Here is a 25,280-nt window from a genome sequence, read left to right as displayed (position 1 = left end):
TCCCTACCTGGGTCGTGGGCAAGGGGCAGGTGGGCTGGGAAGGGGAGAGAACTGATTCTCTGTATACATATTTCACTCTGCTTCCACTCATGGGTTCCCAGGCCAGGCCTGCCACTGACCCTGAACAAGTCACTTGATGCCTCAGAACCTCCATTTCTCTTCATCAAAGCGAGGAGTTTGGCCTAGGTGATCTCCAGGGACCCTCTGCACTCTTGGAAATTGGAATCTTTTGAGAGGCTTGAGGCAGGAAGAGGCTGGGGGTAGGGAGGGAATTGGGTCTTCTCACCTCCCCAGGGATGGGGCTGAGTCAGGTGATATCATAATGGGTGGTGCCCATCCTAGAGGGGGAAACAGGGTGGGGTAGGAGCTGGAAGTTTGTGAGGGAGGGCAACTGAGAGATCCTCTATAGGAGGGGGTCACAGCAGCTAAGGGACACCTGCCAGGCTGGAGGTGTAGGCTTTCTGGCAGTGAGGGTTGTCACTGATGTCTCACAGAGCCCTTGGTAGGTAAAGACCTCCACAGCATCTCCTAGACCTCACTATGTTCCTCTTCTCCCGCAAGACCAAGACCCCCATCAGCACCTACAGTGACTCCTACAGGGCTCCTACCTCTATCAAGGAGGTCTATAAAGACCCACCCCTGTGGGCCTGGGAAGCCAACAAGTTTGTGACACCGGTAAGTAGAGACTGGGAGGGTGGGTAGGCCAGGGTATGGTCATGTGTATCTGAATGATGGTAGTGTGTGGTTGTTGTTATGTGTTTGTAATTATTTGTATCTGTGTGTGTGTGTGTGTGCACATATGCACACAATGCATGTATTTATTCATTTGCCTAGGCATGAAATTTATAATATATAAAATAGTACAATATTCTGTCCTCATGGTGCCCTCCTACTCCACCAGGGCAGGTGGTGGAAAGAGACAGATAATTACCAAGAAATAAACAAGTTTTATAAATTATCCAAAATGCTGTATAGGAAATAAACAGAGTAATGGAAATGGAAACTAACCAGGCAGAGCTATTTAAATAGGAAGGCCACAGAAGACCTCTCTCTTACAGTGACATCAAGCAGAGATCAGAAAGATATGAGAGAACTAGCCCTGTGAAGAGCTGACAGAATAGGGTTCCAGGCAGAGTGACCAGAAAATGCAAAGGCCCTGAGGCTGCCTGTGGGATATGACAGAGAAGGTGCTACAGGGATGTTTACATGCATATATATCACAGTCTCCTTGTGTCTATATGTCTGTACTTAAAGGTGAGTGACCAAGGGGTCTGTGCAGCTTTCACAAAATGGAGACAAGATCTGTGAGTCTACTTGTGACTCTGCCTAACGGAATTTATCTGTGTGTACCGTCCAGCAAATGGTGAGTATCTACACGTGCCAGGCACAATGCAGATACAAAAAGAAAGGCCAGGCCATGCCTGTGAAGAGCTCTCAGACAAGTGAACAAAATAGGGTCGCCCAGTGGATGTACCAGTACAAGAGCTGGAAAAGAGAGAGCGTTCCTGGTTCTCGAAGGGCAGGTCTACTAAGAGATCCTGAGGGAGGAGGCTTCCAACAGAGAAGAGTCAGGGGAAAGGGCAGCCTAGGGACAGAGATCCTCCAGGAATTAAGAACTGGAGCAGAGGGAGATACTGGCCCAATGGTGAGAGGAGCCACAGTTGGCAGGAGACTGGAGGGGCTGGGGCTCAGGGCAGGAAGCCTGTGAGGTGGTGAAGGATAAGGGAGAAGGGTGTAGGTGATAGATAAGGAGAGACTGTGGCAGTGAAAAGGGAATCTTTTGACTAGGAGAGAATCTTTTAAATAATGGTTATAATTATAAAATAAATAGATGCTCAATGCAGAATAATTTCAGATAACTGATATCTGAGATAATAGCTCAGATAATCCAGAGAAGCACAAAGGAAAAAGTCCTATGATCTCACTACCCAAATTATCCATTGTTAATTTATTAGTATATGCCTTTTTAGGAAGCAAACATTTTTTATGAAAATGGCATCACATTGTCTACTAACACTTTGAATCTTACTCTTTGCATATAACCACATATCGGGTACATTTTTTGTGGAAAAATACTCTATACTGTCCTTTTAATGACTATGGTATCTTATTTTATGAATGTACCAAAATATGTTTAAGGAATCTTATTGGAAATTTAGATTCTTTACAAAATATTGCTAGTGTAATCATTTGTGTATATCCGTAGACATCAACTATCTCCTTAGGACAAACTACTAGACATGAAAGTATTGGGAGAAAGGATATGCACACTTTGAAGACTTTTGACACACACTTCAAACTGCTATAAAAAGAGTTATAATAATTTACATGCCCACCAGAAAAATATGAGAGTGCCTGGATGTTTTTTGACATTCAATAGGAGGGAATTTTAAGAAGTAGATAGATCTTGAAGAGATAGATCTCGGTCACCATCTAGGTATAAAGAGAGGACAGATTAGGATGACTCCTGGGTTTAGGGCTCTGGCAACTAGAGGAACAGTAGTTCTGAGATTTGGAATTGCAGATTAGAAAAATATTTGGAGTTCCTTTTGGGACAAAAATATTCAAGGATGAACAGGAGATATCTGGTAGGTGGTTGAATATACTTATCTGAACCAAAGGGAAAAGGGCTGGGCTACGGATACAGATTTTGAAATCATCAACATATAGGCGGTAGCTAAAGTCGTAGGAATGTATGAAATTGCCAAGAAAAAACAAGAAAGAGGTCAAGGATGGACTTTGGAGAATACAGATTATTTAAGAGGTAAGTAAAGGAAGAGCCACAAGAGGAGACAGGGTGATAGGAGAAAAATCAAAGAGAAACCAACAAAGACCGCATTTTAGACAAAGGTCAGTGTCAAATGTCAACACAGACCTTGATCTCTTGGATGTAGTAACCCTTAGCAATCTGGCCAGACAGGTTCGGTGAGTCGAAAGGAGTGAAAGCCAGACAGCAGTGGGATTAAGAATGAAGTAAAGGCTTCTGCTTCTGACAGTATGCTGATCTAGAAATTCTCAAGTGCCCTCCTGCTTGAAAACAACTAGGTCTTGCATAAAAATTAAATTTTTTTTCTGGACTCTCATGGAGGTGCATGGTAAGTATACTTAGGATGCCCTGAGAATGAATGCCAATATCAGCACTACAAGCAGGAGTTTAAGCCTTAAATGAGGTGAAGAAACTAATTCTTACACTTGAAAATAACCCAAAAAGTTTAGTGCTCTGGCTCCCTGCCCCCACCACACACACACACACACACACACACACACGATGAATGTGTATCCTCTGTAGTAGAAAATACCCTTAATGTAGGTTTCCAAGTATGCTTCAGAGTAAGGCCAATCAAATCTGAGTTCGCAATAAGAGATACAGGGAAACAAACCACCATATGACAGTCAGCAGGAATAGCAGACTAAAATCTCTAAGGACTTCAGATATTAGAGTTAACAGTTAAAGAATACAAAATAATTACTATGATTTTTAAAAATAAAATGAAATTATCAAAATGAGCAAACAACTAGTGATTATATTTAAAGACCAGACAAATGTAAAAAAAAAAAAAAAAAAGAATAGAAATTTTAGGAATAAAAAATATATGTGTTAAAACCAATATCTCGGGACACCTGGGTGGCTCAGTTGGTTAAGCAGCTGCCTTCGGCTCAGGTCATGATCCCAGGGTCCTGGGATCGAGTCCCGCATTGGGCTCCTTGCTCGGCGGGGAGCCTGCTTCTCCTTCTGCCTCTGCGTGCCTCTTTGTCTGCCTGTGCTCGCTTGTTCTCTCTCCCTTACAAATAAATAAATAAAATCTTAAAAAAAAAAAAAAACCAATATCTCAGTAGATGGGTCAAAGGGCAGATTAGACACAGTTTAAGAGTGTCAGTGAGATGACATAAAGAAATGGAATGACATTCCTTGCTCATGGATTGGAAGAACAAATATTGTTAACCTCTTCGGCATTGGCGGAAGCTACTTTTTTCTAGATATGTTTCCTGAGGCAAGGGAAACAAAATCAAAAGTAAACTATTAGTCTATATCAAAGTAAAAAGTTTCTGCACAGCAAAGGGAACAACTAACAAAGCTAAAAGGCAACATAGGGAATGATAGAAGATATTTGCAAATGATATATTCAATAAAGGGTTAGTATTCAAAATATATAAAGAACATATAAAACTCAACCACCCCAAAAAACAAATAATCCAACTTTAAAAATGGATAGAAGAGGGACAACTGGGTTGCTCAATCACTTAAGTGTCTGACTCTTGATTTTGGCTCAGGTCACGATATCAGGGTCATGAGGCCAAGCTCTGCATCAGGCTGTGTGCTGTGGGGGCAGGGGGAGTCTGCTTAAGATTCTCTCTCCCTCTGCCTCCCCCAATGCTCTTTCTCTCTCTTTCTCAAATAAATAAAATGGGCAGAAGATATAAACAGATATTTCTCCAAAGAAGATATAAAGATGGTCAACAGACACATGAAAAGGTGTTCATCATCACTTGCCATTAGGGAAATGCAAATAAAACTACAAAGAGCTATCACCTCACACCTGTCAGAATGACTAAAATCAGCAACACAAGAAACAACAGGTGTTGGTGTGGATATGGAGAAAGGGGAACCCTCTTACACCGTTGGTGGGAATGCAAACTGGTACAGCCACTCTGGAAAACAGTATGGAGTTTCCTCAAAAAGTTAAATATAGAACTACCCCACAATCCAGCAATCACACTACTAGGTACTTACCCAAAGAACACAAAAACCCTAATTCAAAGGGATACATGAACCCCTATGTTCATAGCAGCATTATTTACAGTAGCCAAGATATGGGAGCAGCCCAAGTGTCCATTGACAGATGAAAGAATAAAGAAGGTGAGGTGTGTATGTATACAATGGAATATTATTCAGCCATAAAAGAATGAAATCTTGCTATTTGCAACAACAAGGACGGAGCAAGAGAGTATAATGCTAAATGAAACAAGCCAGAGAAAGACAAACGCCATATGATTTCACACATATGAAATATAAGAAACAAAAAAGCAAAGGGAAAAAGAGACACAAGAAGCACCTGGGTGGCTCAATTGGTTAAGTGCCTTTGACTAAGGTCATGATCCCAGAGTCCTAGGATTGAGCCCCATGTCAGGCTCCCTGCTCAGCAGTGAAATCTGTTTCTCCTTCTCTCTCTGCCCTTCCCTCCTGCTCATGTTCTCTCTCTCCCTCAAATAAATAAATAAATCTTAAAACAAAAAGGGAGAAAGAGAGAAACAAATCAAGAAACAGATTCTTAAATGTAGAGAATAAACAGATGGTTATTGGAAGGGAGGTGGGTGGGAGGGATGGGTGAAATAGGTGATGGGGATTAGGAGGGCACTAGTGACGAGCATTGGGTGATGTATGGAAGTGTTGAATCACTATATTGTACACCTGAAACTAATAACACTCTATGTTAACTAACTGGAATTAAAATAAAAACTAAAAAAAAAAGAGCATTAGTGAAATGAAAGAGCAAAAGACATTTCCCAGAATGCAGCACAGAGACCAAGTGGTTAAAAAATATGAAAGAAACATTAAGCAATATGAAAGACAGAAGGAGACGGTCTCCTACACATCTATTCAGGGTCCCAGAAGGAAAAAGCAGAAAGAACAGGCAATATCTGAAGATAAAAAGGCACCAAATTTTCCAGAACTAATAAAAGAAATGAATCCACAGATAAGAATAAATAGGAATTTCACATGTAAGTAACTCACAGTGGAACTGCCCAACACCAGCTTAAGAGATAACCTTAAAAACAGGCAGAGAAGAATCATTTTCAAAGGGTCTTCCTTCCTTTCTTTATTTTTTAAAGATCTTATTTACTTGAGAGAGAGCAAGAGCAGGGAGAAGGGGCAGAGGGAGAGGGAGAAGCAGACTCCCCACTGAGCAGGGAGCCTGAAGCAGGGCTGGATCCCAGGACTTCCAGATCACAACCTGAGCTGAAGGCACTCAACTGACTGAGCCACCCGGGCACCCAAAGTGTCTTTCTTTCAAGAACAAAAGAAAGATAAAGTCTTTACAGGCAAACAAAATAGAAATGTTCACTACCATCAGACCTATAATAAAGGAACTTCTAAAGGATCTACTCTGGGGAGAAGGAAGATTTTCCTTTTGATCACAAAAGGAAAATCTGAGATGCAAGAAGGAATGGTGAGCTAAGAAATTGGTAAATGTGGGAAATTGGTAAATTTAAACAACCAATGTCAATGGAAAATACTTGTGATTTTTCATTTGTTAAATTAAGAAAAGTGCCAAAATTTAGAAAAAAATATCAGATAAGTTGTATTTTGGAAAACAATATTATGTAAGATAAAAGGGTAAGAAAGGAATACAAAGAACTTACTATCACAGATAATACAGTTGTGTACATAGCATCTACAAAGTATTAGAATAAGAATTTAGAAAGTTGGGTGAATATAAGATAAAAGCCAATCACGTTTCTTTACCTCAACAGTAAATATTTAGGAAACATAATTATTTTTAAGTTTTAATTTATTTATTCATTTTAAGTACTCTCTACACCAAATATGGGGCTCAAACTCATGACCCCAAGATCAAGAGCCACATGCTCTTCCAAATGAGGTGACAGGTGCCCCGGGAAGCATAATTTAAAAAAACAAATGCATATACACACACACACACAAACCTCTATATGATTCTGTCAACAAAAAGATCAGTAGGAATATAATAATGTGTATAAAAGTATATGGATAATATAAAATTTTGCTTAAAAAATAAACAGGTATAGGGGCACCTGGGTGGCTCAGTGGGTTAAGCCTCTGCCTTCGGCCCAGGTCATGATCCCAGGGTCCTAGGATCGAGCCCCACAACAGGCTCTCTGCTCAGCAGGGAACCTGCTTCCCCCACCTCTCTCTGCCTGCCTCTCTGCCTACTTGTGATCTCTCTATCAAATAAATAAATAAAATTTTAAAAAAATAAAATAAACATGTATAACATGCATGTAGGAAGGGTGACTAACATTTATAAAATATAGTATTACTATAGGAATAGCCAAACTGATTAATAGAGAATGAAACAGACCAGATATGGGGCCATATATACATGGAACAATATACAACAAAGATGATTGAAAGTAAAGCTATGGGAAAAGATACATCAGAATTGGGGTAGCATTATATATTGGTGCGGGGGGCAGGGGAAGGGTGCAGGGGGTGATAGACTATTCAATGGGACAGTTGGTTATCCAGATCGATAAAAAGAAAACTGATCCCTAACTCACACCAATGGCAACTCCTGATAGATTAAAGATTTAACTATGGAAAATAAAACTATTTCCTTTTAGAAGAAAATATAGGACATTATTATCTGAGACTATGATTGTATTTATTAAACAAGTCACAAAAGTATTACATAAAAGAAAAGATTAATAAATTCACATATGTTAAAATTAAGAAGTTCTTTTCATCAAAAGACACTATAAAGGAAATGAAGATACAAGCCACAAACTGAGAGAAGGTATTTGCAACATGTAATTGACAAAGGATTAGTATAAAGAATATAACTATAATTTTCCAGGTTGAAATTGAACATATGTATTTGGACTCTCTCCTGAAACCCTCTAAAACTCCTGTAAATGGATATTTGACACAAACTCACAAGACTAGTCAGAAAGAAAGGACAATGGCCACAAAATTTCAGAAGCTAGAAAGTACAATCAACTAAGTAGTACAATCAATTAAGTAGAAAGCTGAATCCAAAGCCAGCAGTGGGAAACACAGGACATGATTCAACTTAAAATTGCAGAATTTTCATAAAGGCTCAGGAATTGGTAATACTGGACTTCTCTGGAACTGAAGATAGGAGAGGACCACAGCTAAAATAAGGATGATTTGGGGCGCCTGGGTGGCTCAGTGGTTTGGGCTGCTGCCTTCGGCTCAGGTCATGATCTCAGGGTCCTGGGATCGAGCCCTGCATCGGGCTCCCTGCTCCGCGGGAAGCCTGCTTCCCTCTCTCTCTCTCTCTCTGCCTGCCTCTCTGCCTACTTGTGATCTCTGTCTGTCAAATAAATAAATAAAATCTTTAAAAAATAAATAAATAAATAAATAAATAAAATAAAATAAGGATGATTTGAAAGCTGTTTAAGAACCAATTAAACCGGGGTGCCTGGGTGGCTCAGTTGGTAAGCAACTGCCTTCAGGTCACGTCATGATCTTGGGGTCCTGGGATCCAGCCCCTCAACTGAGCCGCACATTGCATCAAGCCCCCCATCCAACACCCTGCTCAGAGAGGAGTCTGTCTGGCTCTCCCTCTGCTCCCTGCTCCCCCCTCCCATTTCCATCCCCACCCTCCTGCTCATGGGCACGCTCTCTCTCTCTGTCTCTCTCTCAAATAAATAATATATATATTTTAAAAGCAGTTAAACCCACTAATTCCCTCTTCTATTCCATGCTGTGGAGTGACTGCTTGCCCCATCTCTGCAAAAATCAGAAGGCTAATTTTTTGGTGAGGATCTCAGGACTGGGGCTATCAGGCCCATCTGAGGGCAGGGTACCATAGTGAAAACAAGTGAACCTCCACATACTGAATGCCAACCCCCCCCACCCCTCTTCTCCACTAGATTCTCAGAACACTGGCAGCCAGGCCACTACCTGTAGGCCAAAGACTGAAAGTCTCTTCTGAAGGATCTGATCAGCTCAAGAGGGAAGACCTAGAGATAACTGACAGAATTTAACAAAAATAGTTTGCCAGACCACCCTACAATGATGCTCCTGGTTGACAAAACCCACCCACACCTCAAAGCCTCCAATAAGCTTTTTTTTTTTTTAAAAAAAGATTTTATTTATTTATTTGACAGACAGAAATCACAAGTAGGCAGAGAGGCAGGCAGAGAGAGAGGAGGAATCAGGCTCCCTGCTGAACAGAGAGCCCAATGCAGAGCTCGATCCCAGAACCCTGGGATCATGACCCAAGCCGAAGGCAGAGGTTTTAACCGACTGAGCCACCCAGGCACCCTCCAATAAGCTTTTTTAGTTTCTGACTCATAAACCATGAGCAGACAATCAAAGATAGAGACATGTGAGGAAAGCTTCTAAGGGGAAAATTGATGACATCTATGAGTTCTCCTAAATGACTGGAGATGTGTGTGTCTGTGTGTAAAGGTCAAGGGAATGCCAAGTCATGTGGCTCTTTCCCCCATATGGAATATAACTGTGCAGGATCTGCCCACAAAACAAAACCTCAGCTGGGCACAGAGATCCAAGAAACCCTTCGGGGGGGGCGCTTTGAGGGCTGTAGGGGTACCAGGTCTCATCTTGGCCAGGAGAAGCCTTTGCTCTTCAGCTCATAAGGGGGAAATGTGGGCAGCAGTGTCATGATCCCAGCTCCTTGCTGCCCACTATGAGGAAGTCCTTTCTAGTCTCTGACTTTGCTGGGTGTCCCACCCCTGTGACCCAGAATTGGGGTAGCATTATATATTGGTGCGTTATATGGCAGCATTATATATTCAAATCAGCTGCGTGCAGAGATCTATTGGTTTACAATGAGACATTCTTCCCTCAGCTGAGGGACAAGGGAGCTCCAGAGGTAGGTCTTAATCAGGAATTCCGCAGATCTAGCTCAAAAAGAGATTGAAGGAAATAAGACAAGGTAATCTCCAAGAAGCAGAGGAAACCAGGGCCTGAACCAAGATTAGGAAAAAGGTCAGGGTAGGATAAGCACCAGGGCAAAGTGAGTGTCAGGGTCAAGGGTGATATTGGTGTCAAGATCAGAGCCACAGTAGAGTCAGGGTGAGGTTGGAGTCAGATTTAAAATTAGGTTTCCCTCCGGCCACATCGTTCATCTCCTTCAAGGTGCCAAATTCCCAGAAAGCACTCCCTCCCAAAACACCTGCATCAGGTAGCTGGCTCCCAGGCAGCCAGCCTTTCCTGAGGCTCCAGGTTATACCAGGGGCTTGTTGGTCTGTTTGGGGAGACCCAGGCTCTGCTCCCAGATAGCACAGTCTGCAAGAAAACAGGAACATCCAGCTCTGTCCTTAAAGAGGTCCCAGTCAAGGAAAGGACAGAAATGAGAACATCAGAAAAGCACTCAGGACAAATTCCTGTCTCCAAGCCCTAGCCTTAGATAGAAAGAAAGGAAGAAAGTGTGATTCAAACAAAGAACTATGCAGAGGGGGCCAAGACTGGCATGGGGATACCTCTGGCATAGGGAAGACACCCAACTGGGCTTTCTCAATAGGCGCTGGATCTGGGTCCAGCGGGACATGGGGTCTTTAGGCACCTAGTCATTTCCTCTCCTCTCCCCTTGCCCAGGGCCTGACTCAGACCATGCAGCGCCACGTGGATCCTGAAGCCCTGCAGAAGATGGTCAAATGTGCCGTGCAGGACTACAGCTATAAGGGTTCTATATCAGGCCACCCCTACTTTCCTGAAAAATACTGGCTCTGTCAAGAGGAAGGTAGGACCTCTCTCCTTACCTACGTAATAATGACCCTACTACGTAATAATGACCCTACTCAGGGACTTCAACAATGACCCTTAACTTGATCCCAACTTGAATCCTGACCTCCACCCTGATCCCATATCAACTTTATCCCCATCCATAATTTGGGCTTCTCCAGTCACCTCCACTCCAGCTTGACTCCCAACCATCTGATCTGACCCTAACCCTGACCCTGGAAGAGGAGATCTAGGCCCTCCCTTTGGGGAATTCCCTATTTGTGCCAAAGAACTGGAAGAGGCTTGGTTCCTGTCCCTAGAGAGATGGAGGGAGTATTAACCTCTTCCAAACAAATTCCTCCAGGTATATTCCAGGGCCATCTTTTCCCATCTTCTTAGTGACCCTGTTTCACCAGTTTCTCCATCTCTCCTACATCTCTCTGCCCACCTCACCTCCTTCCCCTTGACCTGGGAGCCTTTTCTAACCCCTTCCTGCCTAAAAATTCTCTCTTGTTCCTCCCCTTCACAGCCAAGATTCTTAGAAACATCGTCTATATCACTGTCTCTACATCCTCACTCCTTGTTACACCTTATGAGAAATTATCTTTCCCATTTGGTTAGGTGTTTGTGATGTCTCACTGTACATTCCGAAAGAGCAGAGTTGTTTCTTATTTATAGCTGTGCCCCTCCATCTAGTATAACCAGGCCTCATAAGTGTTTATTGAATCAAATGATGATAAATACTTATCCAATTGAAATTGGGAGTCTTCATCTCCTACATTCAAACATTAAAACTGCTCTTGTGTAGTTCTAATTACCATATCCATGAGTCTTATGAGCCTTATGAGCCTTACATTATGAATTTCACTCTCTGACCACTCTACTTTTTTTTTTTTTTTAAAGATTTTATTTATTCATTTGACAGAAATCACAAGTAGATGGAGAGGCAGGCAGAGAGAGAGAGAGAGGAAAGCAGGCTCCCCACTGAGCAGAGAGCCCGATGCGGGACTCGATCCCAGGACCCTGAGATCATGACCCGAGCCGAAGGCAGCGGCTTAACCCACTGAGCCACCCAGGCGCCCCACTCTACTTCTTTTTTTAAAGATTTTATTTGTTTGTTTGTTTGTTTGGAAGACAGAAAGAGCAACAGAGGGGTGAAGGGCAGAGGGAGGAGCAGACTCCCCACTGAGCAGGGAACCCAGTGCGGGACTCGATTCTGGGATTCCAGGATCATGACCTGAGCTAAAGGCAGACGCTTAACTATCTGATCCACTCAAGTGCCCTCTACTTCTTGATACTCCTTCCTTCTTCAACTTCTCTGATACCTCCATTCCCTGGATTTCTTCTCCCCCCATTCTGGAAATGCAGGGTTCCTCAGGGTGCTAATCTGAGCTCTCTTCTCTCCTTATTCCTCTTCTGAGACCATTTTATCTAACCAGTGTCTTAACTGACAACTCTAAGTCTTTATTTCTACCCTTGACTTCTTCCTAGAATTCCACTCTCCATCTGAGTTATAGTCAACTTTACCTGAATGTCCTCAAACACCTAATACTTAATATGTCCAACTCACCAATACAGAACTCCAAATCTCAACACCCTGCCCCACACATGCACACACCTGCTCTTCCTCTAGGGCTCTTAGACCTCCTTTCCTAGTGTCTTGCATGTGTGTTCTTTCAGACTGTTAGGGTAGTAGATCATGGAGGGTCTTCAGGAAAGACTTATACAACTGGATGGGTAGGGCTTTGGAGGATTTTAAGTAAGGAGATGTCTTGATCAGATTTTCATTTGTGAAAATCTGTGTAGAGATTAAATTGTAGAATTTCAAAAGGAGGTAGGGAAGTTAGTAGGCCCATAGTAATAATGGTTTTCTACGTGCCAGGCATTGTTCTAAGTGTTTTACATGTATGAACTCATTTAAATCTCACAACAGTCCTATGAGGTAAATAATACTATTACTCCCATTTTAAAACTGAGGAGGCAGAGACACAGTGAAATCAATTCATTCAGACAAGGTCATACAGAGCTATTTGGCAGAGCTGAGATTTGAACACCAAATGTCTGTGAAGCCCATTTTATTAACTACGACATATGTTATTGTCTTCTTGTTATGGCACCACAGAGATACAGGGGTGACTAGAAGAGAGGATAGATTCAAGTGGTTTTAAGGAGGCAGAATAAGCAAACTTTGGAACCTGGATGTGGAAAATAAGAGGGAGGAAATAGGAAGAGAATCCATTTTAGGGTTGGCTAATTCAGAGAGGTTGATGCCAGGATGCAAAGTGATCATCTCAAAGGATTCAGACCCTACTCAGAAACTTGCCCTAGGTGAGAAATGGGCTGCATCTCAGTGTGTAAATCTGGGCCAAGGCTGGGCTTGACTGGCCTGAGGGATATTAGTAAGAGTCTAGTTTTATGCTGGGGATCAGAGGAGAAACATCTATGGAGACACAGATCCTGGGGTAGAATGAGGAATAACAATATCTTGTGCTTTCATTCCCATGTTCGAATAGACAAATGGACCCCATACTACCTATGTGGTGACCGGTATAACACATGGAGGATGGGACCTTACAACTGCACCGGCTGGAACAAATATACCACATGCCTTCCCCGGCTACCTAAGGTATCTACTGTGACCAGAGGCGCCTGGGTGGCTCAGTGGGTTAAGGCCTCTGCCTTCGACTTGGGTCATGATCCCAGGGTCCTGGGATCGAGCCCCACGTCGGGCTTTCTGCTTGGTGGGGAGCCTGCTTCCTCCATTCTCTCTCTCTCTCTCTGCCTGCCTTTCTGCCTATTTGTGATCTCTGTCTGTCAAATAAATAAAATACAATCTTAAAAAAAAAAAAAAAAGGTATCTACTGTGACCAGCACAGATGCCTGGGGTCTGGAACATACATTTCCCTCCACTTCCAAATCACAGTGACTGATCTCTCACCATTGGTTCTTCATCCCTTTCCCACCAACAACACTCCAGGGCTCTTTCTCAAGTGTGAAACTAGGGTTTGTATTTTCTAAGAGACAGGGGAGCCCAGGAGTGGAGCTGTATGAACAGCTCCTGGGTCCCCTGGATCCCAACCTGTGGCTGGGTTCTGTGGGGACACGACGAGTGTGCATCCCTGACTGGCTGCCTTCCTGAAGCTTGCCACGGGGCCCCTCCCAACATGGTCTGATTAATGAGAGGTTGAGTCTCCCTCCTTTGTGATCTTAGGACAAGAGAAGGGAGAACAAGGCCACCCAGTGGCAGTGCAGGAGATACAGGAGAGTCTTCCGAGGAGATAGGAAGGAGCCCAGCTGCAGGCCCAGGCCAGAGAGGGAAGAGGAAATTTGAGATGACTGAAGGACAGACCAGAGGTTCTTAACTGTAGCTGATGGCTGATCCCCTTGACCGAACCCTTTTGAATCAGAACTTCTCGAGAATTAGGATTTTTCACAAGTCTGCTGGTGATTCTGATGGGCAGGCAATATTATAATATTGACACTACCTCTCCCCAGTTAGGGACACTCCCAAGACAAAACTACGGAGTCAGGTAGACAAAGAGAGGTAAAATCAAAGGCAAACGCTGAGGCAAGCGTGCCAAAGGCCTAGGGTCCAAACCCCATCCATCTATAGCTCCATTTCCTTCCCTTCCTATCCTCCATTCCCCCCCACCCCCACCCCCCATCCCCCCACCGCCGCCCCGGAGGCGGAGTACTGGTTGCCAGGTGGCAACCCAAAACACTCAGAGCCTGGGAGAGTAGGGGAGCATCTGGAGTGCGGGAGAAGACACGGCCTGGGACTGGTCTGGGTGTTCAAGGAGGATCCCCAAAAGGAGGAACTCTTCTGGGTCAGTCTGAGATAGCACGTGTGCATTTTCAGGAGGCCGGAATGGAGACAGCTGTTCGAGGAATGCCTTTACCGTGCCCTCCTAAGCCAGAACGACTCAACGCCTACGGTAACGGATGGCAGGGCTGTAGTGGGGTAGACCAGAGGGACGGTGGGATGACACCTGGGGAATGAGGCAGAGGCCGAAGATAGAGGGTGTAACCCTGTCTCCTCTATCTGTCGCTGCTTTTGTTTCCGTCTCTTCCTATCTCTGACTCTGTCTCTTCCCTTTCCTGTAACTCTGTATCTGGGTCTTTCTGGCTTGGGTCCGTGGGTGCAGAGCGCGAGGTGGTGGTGAACATGTTGAACTCGCTGTCACGGAACCAGCCGCTGCCGCAGATCACGCGCCGGTGCGGGTGTGTGGACCCTCTGCCCGGCCGCCTGCCCTTCCAGGGTTATGAAAGCCCTTGCTCTGGCCGCCACTACTGTCTGCGTGGGATGGACTATTACGTCACGGGAGCACCCTGCGCGGAACGCCGCTTCCGGCCTTTGTGCACAGAAGAGCCGACTGTAAGGTTCGCAGGGCTGCTCCTGCCTTAGGCAGGCGCCGCTCGCCAGCAAGCCCATAATACCCCCCAATCCCCGCCCACCTGCAAGTCCAGCTTTACCCGACCTGTGCGCACCCCAACCCTCACCAGTTCCAGCTGTGCTCTGCCTCTGTGTCGACCCCACCGTGCCTCCCGCCACCTCTATCCACTTACTAGGCCCTGTCCTGTCCCGCCCTCCGGCCCCAGGACCTGAACGGACCACTGAGACCAGAGAACCTGCATGAAAATGCCCCCAGGTTCCCGGCCCTATCCCTTCCAAACTGGGTTCAAGGTCAACCCAGCTCTGGAGGCCCGAAGGTGGTTTGTCTGTCATATCCCCTTCCCACACCTTGTTCACTACACCTGGACACCCGGCCATAGAGACGCAGGTTCTAGCCTCTAGAGTGCCAATGTGTCCTCATAAAAGCGGCCACTATTCCTGGGTCTTGGGTCACCATCCATGGGCAGGGTCATTTGCCGGGTGTTAGGTGAGCAAGGAAATGGTAACTGTATTACCAAAGGGGTCCTGGCCTTAGAACACCACACCACCTCTGAAGTTAGCCTAGTTTGTTACTGCTAAGGAAACAGGCCTGAGAGCTCAGCTGCAACCCAGACTGCGGAGCAACCCTCCTCCCGCACTAGGTGGCAATCAAGGCAGGCTGAACCTGGGAGAACTCCAAAGTTGTCTAGAAAGCTTCTGGAGGAAAAGCGGGGGAGGGGGTCCTAGATCTTGCCCTTAACCCACCGAGATTTGCCCCGCCCTTCCCCAGGCAAAAGTCTAATTGTGTGAGGCTGAGTCTCATCTGTTATAAGGGCAGGAGGGAATGAGAAAGTGCCTGAGCCTTAGAAATGGCTTTAGTGCTGGAATAATTTCCTTCCAATGGAAAGGACCCGGGTGCTCCCAGCACTTCAACGATTGGAACCCGACACCCCCAGAATCCAGTGTACTCCCACAGCCCAAGCTGGGCAGCGCAAACCAGGCCTAATGAGGATAGTGACTTTCACGTGTCATCCCAGAGGTGATGCTTCGATGGGGTCTTGAAGGGCCAAGAGGCCCGAGGGGAAGATCACCGCTCAGGGTCTTAGTATGGGTTTTGAGGCCCTACCTTTCCGGGCCCACCACTTCCTTCTCCAGGAGTGTATCGCCCTACGAGCACCGGCCCGGAATGCAATGTGCTGTTATAACTCCCCCGCCGTCATACTACCCTTGTCCGAACCTTAGGTAAGTTCGGCCCAAATGGCGTTTGGCGCGGCGAGGAACGCTGGGACGAGTTGGGGGTGGGAGGGGGCGGGGAACTGACCGCTGCGACGCACTGACCGGAAGATGCCACCAGGGGGCGCTAGTATCATGGGGGTCATCAAAGCTGGCAAGGGAATGGAGGACCCTTCATGAGAGGGCTCTGAGGTTCTGGCCTTCAAGGGTTACAGGTTGGCAGTGGGGCTCAGAGTCAAGAGATAAGGGCATTAGGTTCAGGGGTTAAAATAGAGGATAAGAAATTAATGCTAGGGAGCCGGTACTGGGAATCAGAAATTTAACAGTACAACCTGAGGTCAGAAGGTCAGTGTTGGAGCATGGGGTAAATATTAGGGGCAAAATATTGGGATACAGTTAGAATTGAGAATTGGGATCAGACCTATGAGGGTCCAAAAGGGCTGACCCATTTCTCCCTACAGATGGGACACAAGTCACTTCAAGAAGACCGGTGGCCCCCAGAGAAACAGCTATGTCATCCACCCTGAGTTTGTGTCTGAAACCTATCCTGACTGCTACTGCTGGTAGAGCCCAGGCTGGCGGGGCCAAGGGGGCCCAGCAGTAAATAAATTCTTCACCCCAAAAGCTGCCTCCTGTGTCCTTACCCCAGAGGATCTGGCAGTGAGGAACCAGTCACTCAGGCACCTGCCAAGCACCTTTAACTGAGATGCATTTTCTTAGTCATCCTGCCCTGAGCCCTTCTTGCTCCCACCATCTCAGTACTTCCTTTGGGTGACCCTGAGTGCCCTCTTGACACATAACAATAGCTAATGGCCTCCCTCTACCCAAAATAATGGGTCAATCTAGCTGTGCAGGGCCACCCCAAGAGAGCCCTCCAGCTGACATTTGTTCAGTAACCCCCAAACCTAGATGTTCCCTCACCCCCCTCATCTCGGGAGACGCAGTCTTCCATTCTGCAGATACCTGTCCCTGTACCCAAAGTTCTTGATCTCTACTCCCAGAGTCTCCATGACAGCCCTGAAAAAGCCTATGTTCAGACATCCTTGCTGCCCTCCCTTACCCAAGAGTCTAAAACATAATTTTGGAGGGTTTCATGACTAAGAAATTTCAAATTACAGAGCAAAGCGGTTTCTCTGTCCCTCCGGAAATGAGGTGGGGTGTTCTGGAATCTCTGGGATCTTTAGTATTTTTGCACCCAGCTGGTCCTCAGAGCAGGGGTATGACGGGGCACGTTCCCCAACCTACAGCATGGGCATTTCTAACGGTGTCACCACCGGGTGTGCGTTGCGGGGGGAGACCAAAGGGGGCACGGCAAAATACCGAGGTCCCCAACCTCAGGTTCTACCGGTCTGTTCCGGTGGGAACCGACAACTTGGGCCTCTGGCTGGTGGAACTAGGCTGCTTCCGTGGGGTCCTTGATTGGATCCACCCTGTACTGAGCCTCTGCGATTCTTCCAGAACTCCGCCACCCTCTTTCTATATGAGAGAACTTTCTCCATGTGGGAAACTTTTTCCGCGTAAAGAGCTTAATGAGAGTATTATACAAAGATGGCCTCCACCTGCCCAAATCTGGAGGGAAAGGAATCCAAGAGCCAGCCCTGCCCCCTTTATCCTGACGCTCCCTCGCTCCTCATACACAGCCCAAATTTAGCCTAGAGGTGCGAGAACCCCAACACTCTACAACTGCTCCTTTCTCCAGAACTACATTTCCCAGAAGACCTAGTAAAGAGCCCCGCCAGCATGCGGTGAGCAATGGCCCAGCGAGGGCGGACCTGAAGGCAGAGGGCGGAGCCAGGAGAAACCCTGCTAGTGGCGGGTCAGAGTGGTTCCGAGATGGGCACAGAAGAGTGGGAGAAAGGTGGGGGCGAGGGGGTGGGACCTCAAGTCCGCGTGACAATGTGGGAGAAGGGCTCGAGCGCCAGGGGCGGGGCTGGACGCCAAGGCCCGTAGTGAGACCGAACGACCGGGGAGTGGCCGAACAGCAAGAGGGCGGGTCCCGAGGAGGGCCTCAGCTGTCCGCCGCTAAGCAGCGCCCCGCGCAGCGCCGTGGCTGCTGAACTCCCGCTAGCTTGGAGGGAATCTTCGGGAGCCTCCCTTCGCCCCCACTTCTGGGGTCACTGCCGTGAGTGAGCCCAGCGGGAGGACCTTGGGGGGGTTGCTGAGAAAACACACTTCCTGAACTTTCACTCCTACTGAATGAGTAGGGGGTACGAGCCTGGACACCTTGGCCCCTCCTCAAGCCGCGGTTCCCAGCGGGCCGCCGGCCCTTTGACCTCAGTCTGTCCCTTCGGACATTGTAGCTGTAGCGCTGGGGTGGGGGTGGAGTATTCCAGGCTGTAGGCGCAGTCACTTGATCCCTCCGATCCCGTCTTGGGGAGGGCAGGAAGATGGGCTGGATCGAGTTGCCTTTGACATTTCCCCCCCTCCCTGGAATTATGTTCTTCAAACGACTCAGTTTGGCAGGACCTCCCCGCTTTGAGGCCGGGCCGGGCCCTCCCCTTCAGATCGGGCTAGAGCCTGGCAGCCAAGACTGAGCTTGAGTGTCAAGTGGGGAAAAAGGTTTGGCTAGGGCAGACCCCACCTGCCGGCATTACCCTGTGGTTAGCCAGATGACGGAGCCGGCAGATTACAGGGGTCTCTCGCGCTGTTAACACGGGAATCACAGTTCCTCCTCCACAGCCCCTGTAGAGATGCCATTAAAATTGCCCTTTTCCCACCCCAAGGAGACTTTCTGGAGCAAGCAGCAGCACCAGCCCTTGAGAAGATAGGCTTTACTATGCACACATCCACCTGATGGGGCGCCTGTCCCACCCTCGGACCCACAGAGTTCCTTTCCTCTACTGCATTCAGACTGCCAGTCAGACCTGTATCTCTCATCTCCTAAAAGTTGTGCTGCAGAGAGTTAAGCTGGGATTTCGGATTTAGGCAACCTTGCCACCTAGGAACTTCAAACAGGTTCCTTTTTCTGTTTGGACAAGTTTCTTCCTCTGTAGACTAGGCACTATAGCTATGCCTCTTGGTCAGTATTATTGTTAGCGTTGGATGCTGTGGTGGCACAGGGAGACCAACACAGGGCCTGCATGGAATGGGTTCCCAGGACTGTGAGGCCCTGTCCTTCACCAAAAAACCTTGGAAGCCTAGAACATTAAGATTCTCAGAACCTACTGGAAATGGCTTTTGAGGTCATCTTGGTGGCCTCTCCATGCCCCCAATGTCATGAGATGAGCTGACTTAGCATGAAAGTTTTGAGGATGAGGTGTTCTCTGTCCTCTTCAGATATGGACCCTTTTCCCTTATTCCCTCAGTGCCCTGAATGGAGCCTTGTTTGTCCTGAATGAATGAATATAAATGTATGGCAAGTCTGGCCTGGGCCACCTAAGGCCTTCTTTGGGTTCTGCTTAGCTTGAGGGCATCAGCTAAAAGCTTGTGTGCATTCTGCAGGAGGCCTTTTCTAACCTGTAACCTAGTTTCTAACCTGTACACTGGTATGGGGATGCAATAGAGGAATGGAAGGAATGAGAGGCAGGGAGTAAGAGGCTGTTCCAGACAGCTGTTCCAGCTGGAACTGACCAGTTTAGAGATTTAGAGAGAAGGAGCACAAAGAATGAAGCTCTGAGACAAAATTGTAGTGAGCTGTATATTGACATCTGGGATCAAAATTCTGGTCTGCACCTGTCATTCTTTTTTTCTTTTAAGATGTTTTATTTCTTTATTGGCGCGAGAGAGATCATGAGTGGAGAGGATGGGAAGAGTGAGAAGCAGACTCCCTGCTCAGCAGGGAGCCCAATGTGGGACTCAATCCCCAGACCCTGGGATCATGACCTGAGCCGAAGGTCAGGTCGCTTAACCAGCTGAGCCACCCAGGCACACTGCACCTGTCATTCTTGATGATAGTCTCTTCATGGGAGAGGTGGGGCACGTAAGAACCCTGAGAGTTCTGGCATCTTCTTTGAAGTAGCTGAGGACTTAGAGACAGACACTGGCATCTGGGAGGAGGCTAATTACTGTTTGCCAGTCTCCCTCTCTCCTTCCTCCCAGCTGGAACAGATGGGCAGCTACCTGGCTGGCAGCATGTATATCTGTGTGTATACCTGGCTGGTGCTATTTCTTTGTTGAACTCTGCCCTGAGATATGGTCAGTGGCCTTGGGCAGCAGATTAGGACACACACCTCCTCCCCCAAAATCTATGGTTTTTATTTTTTTTGCAGTCATATGTTTAACATACAGTATATGAGGGTCTATGTGTGCAGTAGCAGGTATCCGCTCCTTGGAGAGCTGATAGGTGGGGGAGAGACCTTGGCTCAATGTGGGTAGGTGAGAGTTCCTAGAGCAGATGGCTGAAGGAATTAGGTTAGGGAAAGAATAAGCTTGGTGGTCATAGGATAGGCCTGGTCGTAAATGGAATCAGAAAGGCAGATGAGACCACATCATGCCTTGACCCTCAATTGCAAAGCTTATACTTCTGAACTTAAACTTAGGGATCATGAGCAGCTCTCTAAAGTAGGAAGAGATATTGCCTCATAAGTGCTTTAAAAAGATTGCCATAGTTGCTGTGAGCAGAAGGCACTGGGGCAAAAGAAGGTGGAAGCAGGGAGGCCTATTGGGGAAGTACTGCAGTGATACATGGGAGAAATGACAGTGCCCCAAAGTAGGGCAGGGGCGAGGAGAGTGACTGTGTAGTGGAGACAAAACCAAGAGGTAGCCAGCCAATAAATGTGTTGCCAAGAGAATAGCAGGAAGGTTGGCAGAGAAATGGACTTGGTGATCAATTGCTGAGAACAGGGTGGAATTTGAGAGCAGAGAGAGTGATCTAAGAAGTCACCATGGCCCCCATGCTAAACTTTTTACCCCAGCCCTAATGAACAAACCCAACCCTGCCTCTCTCCAAACCAGGCCCATGACTACATCTGGCTTTGGGTATCTTCTCTAATCTCCAGATTTAATCTGGCTTTTGACTAAAGATTAAATTCCATGCCTAAGATGTTCCCCGTTCCTTTCTCCTCTCCCCCTGCAGGGGCAGGAAAACCAGTCCACTGCCCTGTTAAAGATCTTAAAGAGCTGGTTGGATTGTCTGCCCTCTCCCACCATTGCCTTCTCCAGACCCCTTGCCTGCTCCTCAGCCTGAACTGGCCCAGGCATGATCTACCTGGCTAATTCTGTGATCCTAGACAGCTCCCTGACCCTGTCTGGGCTGTTTCTCCACCAGGAAAATGGGGAGGCATGCCATCTGCCCCCTCCATTCAGAGTCCTAATTTTGGCAAAAGCCCATGCTCATCAGGAAGAGTGGTTTAGACACAAATAGATGGTCCTGGTAAGGGTCAAGCCTTTATGCCCAGACCTTACATCCCAGTAATATAACCTTCCCAAAATATACACCTCTTTCTGATGCAGCAAAGGGAAATACTACGGAATGAGAAACCTCAGTTCTACATCTCTCTTCCCCTTTCAGAATCAGGCAGTCCAGGTTCAGATGTGCTTTGTCAGGTGGTCCCACTGCCCACTCCTTCCCTAACTGGGGACTGATGCCCCAGAACCCTCAGGAGAAGAGCCACGTCTACCCCCGCCGCCGCCCTGGGAGCCACGTGGACCATAAGAGCTCCAAGGCCATCGCAGCCACAGCTATGTACACCTTCTTGCCTGATAACTTCTCGCCTGCCAAGCCCAAGCCCTCCAAAGAGCTGAAACCACTACTAGGCTCCGCGGTACTAGGGTTGCTGCTGGTGTTGGCTGCAGTGGTGGCCTGGTGCTATTACAGCGCCTCTCTACGCAAAGCAGAGCGCCTGCGTGCCGAACTGCTGGACCTCAACCGAGGCGGCTTCTCAATCCGCAACCAGAAGGGCGAGCAGGTCTTCCGCCTGGCCTTCCGCTCAGGGGCGCTGGACCTCGACTCCTGCAGCCGCGACGGTGCAGTCCTCGGTTGTTCTCGCACGGCCGATGGGCGCCCCCTGCACTTCTTCATCCAGACTGTGAGGCCCAAGGATACAGTCATGTGCTACCGCGTGCGCTGGGAGGAGGCGGCGCCAGGGCGCGAGGTGGAACACGCAATGTTTCTGGGCGATGCAGCTGCTCACTGGTACGGCGGTGCTGAGATGAGGACCCAGCACTGGCCCATCCGCCTAGAGGGCCAGCAGGAGCCGCAGCCTTTCGTCACCAGCGATGTCTATTCCTCTGACGCCGCATTCGGAGGCATCCTCGAGCGCTACTGGCTGTCATCGCGTGCAGCTGCCATTAAGGTCAACGACTCAGTGCCCTTCCACCTGGGCTGGAACAGCACAGAGCGCTCGCTGCGTCTGCAGGCACGCTACCACAACACGCCCTACAAGCCACCTGCTGGCCGCCCTGCCGCGCCAGAGCTCAGCTACCGTGTGTGCGTCGGCTCTGACGTCACTTCCATCCACAAATACATGGTGCGGCGCTATTTCAACAAGCCCTCGAGAGTGCCGGCCCCCGAGGCCTTCCGGGACCCCATCTGGTCCACGTGGGTGCTGTACGGGCGTGCGGTGGACCAGGACAAAGTGCAGCGTTTCGCCCAGCAGATCCGCCAGCACCGATTCAACAGCAGCCACTTGGAAATAGACGACATGTACACACCTGCCTACGGAGACTTCGACTTCGATGAGGCCAAGTTCCCCAATGCCAGCGACATGTTCCGCCGTCTGCGTGATGCCGGCTTTCGTGTCACGCTCTGGGTTCACCCATTTGTCAACTACAACTCCTCCTGCTTTGGTGAGGGAGTGGAACGCGAGCTGTTTGTGCGCGAACCCACCGGGCGGCTGCCCGCACTTGTGCGCTGGTGGAATGGCATCGGCGCGGTGCTCGACTTCACACGCCCGGAGGCTCGAGACTGGTTCCAGGGGCACCTGCGGCGGCTACGCTCGCGCTATGCTGTGGCCTCCTTCAAGTTTGACGCAGGCGAAGTCAGCTATTTGCCGCGGGACTTCAGCACCTACAGGCCGCTGTCCGACCCCAGTGTATGGAGCCGACGCTACACCGAAATGGCACTGCCCTTCTTCTCTCTGGCGGAGGTCCGCGTGGGCTACCAGTCACAGAACATCTCATGCTTCTTCCGCCTAGTGGACCGCGATTCTGTGTGGGGCTATGATCTGGGGCTGCGCTCGCTCATCCCTGCTGTGCTCACCGTCAGCATGCTGGGCTACCCGTTCATCCTGCCTGATATGGTGGGCGGCAACGCAGTGTCTGAGCGCACAGCCGGTGGTGGCGAGGTGCCTGAGCGCGAGCTCTACGTGCGCTGGCTGGAGGTGGCCGCCTTCATGCCCGCCATGCAATTCTCGGTCCCACCCTGGCAATATGATGCCGAAGTGGTGGCCATTGCACACAAGTTTGCCGCCCTGAGGGCCTCGCTTGTCGCGCCCCTCTTGCTGGAGCTGGCTGGTGAGGTCACTGACACAGGAGACCCCATCGTGCGTCCGCTCTGGTGGATTGCGCCCGGTGATGAGATGGCATACCGCATCGACTCGCAGTTTCTTATCGGAGACACACTGCTGGTGGCGCCAGTCCTGGAGCCGGGCAAGCAGGAGCGAGACGTCTACCTGCCTGCAGGCAAGTGGCGCAGCTACAAGGGCGAGCTTTTTGACAAAACCCCAGTGCTGCTCACCGATTACCCGGTCGACCTGGACGAGGTCGCCTACTTCATCTGGGCATCCTGACCCAGCCCAGGACCTAGGAACCCCACAGCCCTAGTCCCTGCCTTCATGCAGGCCTTTAGCCCTCCATCACAACCACACTGTGTATCCCCAGGAAGTCCCCACCTCTGCACCATCCACCAAGCAGGTGCTGACAGAAATGTGCTCCAGCCAGCCCCGGGGGACAGGTGGAGGGGGTGCTGAAGCAACTTCCCATTCTAAGGCTCAATCCTAAAGACGTTTTTCCCTCCACACTCACTCCATTTTGCAGAAACCTATTTCCTGAGGTGAAAGAGAACCCAGAAGGAAAATATCAGCTCTCTTCCTGTTACACATGATTGTGTTTTAAAAGCACAAGAAGAAACTTTACCCTCCATCCTGGCCTGAATGGCTATCTTTGCCTTTCTGAGGTGGGGACCTGATCCCATTTAAAGTCCCAAAATAGCCCCCTACTACACTTAGAAGGACACGTTCTTGATGTTGGAAGCCAAGCCCAGAGTTCCCAGCAGCGACCTGAAGTGTGGCTGACCTGGTCCCATCCCAGCTAGGGAGATGGGATGGAGACGTCTGGGCAGCAGACAAGGAGGAAGGCGGTCCCATCCCAGAGGACAGGAAGACTGGGCAGAGCACGGAGCCATCATTGTTGTCCCTTGTTTGTGAAGAGACTCCTAACACTGTACTTAACCCATCTATGTAAACACATGGGCTCAGCCCTGGGCCAGGGCCATGGCCTACCAGGTGAAGACTTGCAGGGCCATGCAGGCCAAACATGGTGCCTTAACTCAAGAAACTGTGTGTGTGTGTGTGTGTGTGTGTGTGTGTGTGTGTGTGTGTGAGAGAGAGAGAGAGAGAGAGAGAGAGACAAACAGACAGGCACCATGTTTTCCTGAATCTGTGGAATAAACACAACACTTTTGAAGCCGGATAAGCCTGGAAAGAGGGGGCAGGGAGCAAATTGGAGGTTTTGATTGTTGAGCTGGCCCCCTCCTGGTTAATGTCCCTGGGACTATAGTAGGAAATAAACAACCCTTTCAAGATCTCTCAGCTGCTTCACTCCCTGCATACATGGCAGGAGTGTGGCCTAAAAGGGAGCACTGTTGTTGTGGTGGTGGTGGTGTGCTTCCGCACAGGAGCTCCACAGCATGTCAGCACCTGTAAATACCCGTACAGGGTAAGCTCTTTCATTTCAGCCATTTTCTCTTTCTAAGAAGAGCAGCCTCAGCCAAAGTGAGTTGTTCCTGCCTTCGCAGCTGAGTCTGAGGAAGAGATGGCTTGCCAAAGTGGGGAGGTGGGAAACAGGGCAGGGCTCAGCTTCCCTTAACTCCTAAAGAATGCATCCTCTTGCCCACTCCTCCACCCCATCTCTTTGCCTTATGTGAAGCATGCCTAATGAAAGTTCTGGGGCTCTTTCAGAAGTCCATGTTGACTCCTAATTCTACCACTCTCATCTGTAAGCTGTGTGATTTTAAGCAAGCCACTTAACCTTGTTGAGTCTCAGTTTCCTCATATGTAGAATGGTGATGATAATGCCTACCTCCCAGGTTGTTGTGGGAATTAGAAGCACTGATGTATGTAAAGTGCCTGGCACGAGTAGGTGCTCAATAAAAGGTAGCTATTA

The 25,280-nt window shown here is 48.3% G+C and overlaps 1 protein-coding gene across 9 annotated transcripts; it reads left to right on the top strand.

The window, feature by feature from the left end:
- The first annotated feature begins 106 nt into the window (after positions 1-106).
- Positions 107-25,280, top strand: MYORG (myogenesis regulating glycosidase). Of its 9 annotated transcripts, XM_082694607.1 has the most exons (8): positions 107-186; positions 562-675; positions 10,289-10,433; positions 12,928-13,040; positions 14,274-14,349; positions 14,560-14,794; positions 15,942-16,028; positions 16,481-16,643. In XM_082694607.1, exons 3-8 carry the CDS (start codon positions 10,304-10,306, stop codon positions 16,584-16,586), a joined length of 747 nt encoding a protein of 248 aa, XP_082550733.1. In that variant the 5' UTR covers positions 107-186; positions 562-675; positions 10,289-10,303; the 3' UTR covers positions 16,587-16,643. The 9 variants fall into 9 exon arrangements, with proteins under 9 accessions (XP_082550733.1, XP_082550730.1, XP_082550732.1 ...); XM_082694604.1 differs by lacking the exon at positions 107-186 and having other exon boundaries at positions 214-675; XM_082694606.1 differs by lacking the exon at positions 107-186 and having other exon boundaries at positions 218-675; positions 14,560-14,789.

This window comes from Mustela nivalis (genome assembly GCF_964662115.1).
Source record: "Mustela nivalis genome assembly, chromosome: 13".
Taxonomy (NCBI): Eukaryota; Metazoa; Chordata; class Mammalia; order Carnivora; family Mustelidae; genus Mustela; species Mustela nivalis.
Note: the sequence above shows the minus strand (reverse complement) of the source record. Positions and strands in the feature narration are given on the sequence as shown.

What these genes read in the sequence shown, in the direction of transcription:
- MYORG (XM_082694610.1), top strand. Translation starts at nt 9,378, where the DNA reads ATGAGGAAGTCCTTTCTAGTCTCTGACTTTGCTGGGTGTCCCACCCCT. An exon ending in AGAACGACTCAACGCCTACG is followed by an intron (nt 14,350 to 14,559) that starts GTAACGGATGGC and finishes CCGTGGGTGCAG; the next exon opens with AGCGCGAGGTGGTGGTGAAC. An exon ending in TACCCTTGTCCGAACCTTAG is followed by an intron (nt 16,029 to 21,474) that starts GTAAGTTCGGCC and finishes TTTCAGAATCAG; the next exon opens with GCAGTCCAGGTTCAGATGTG.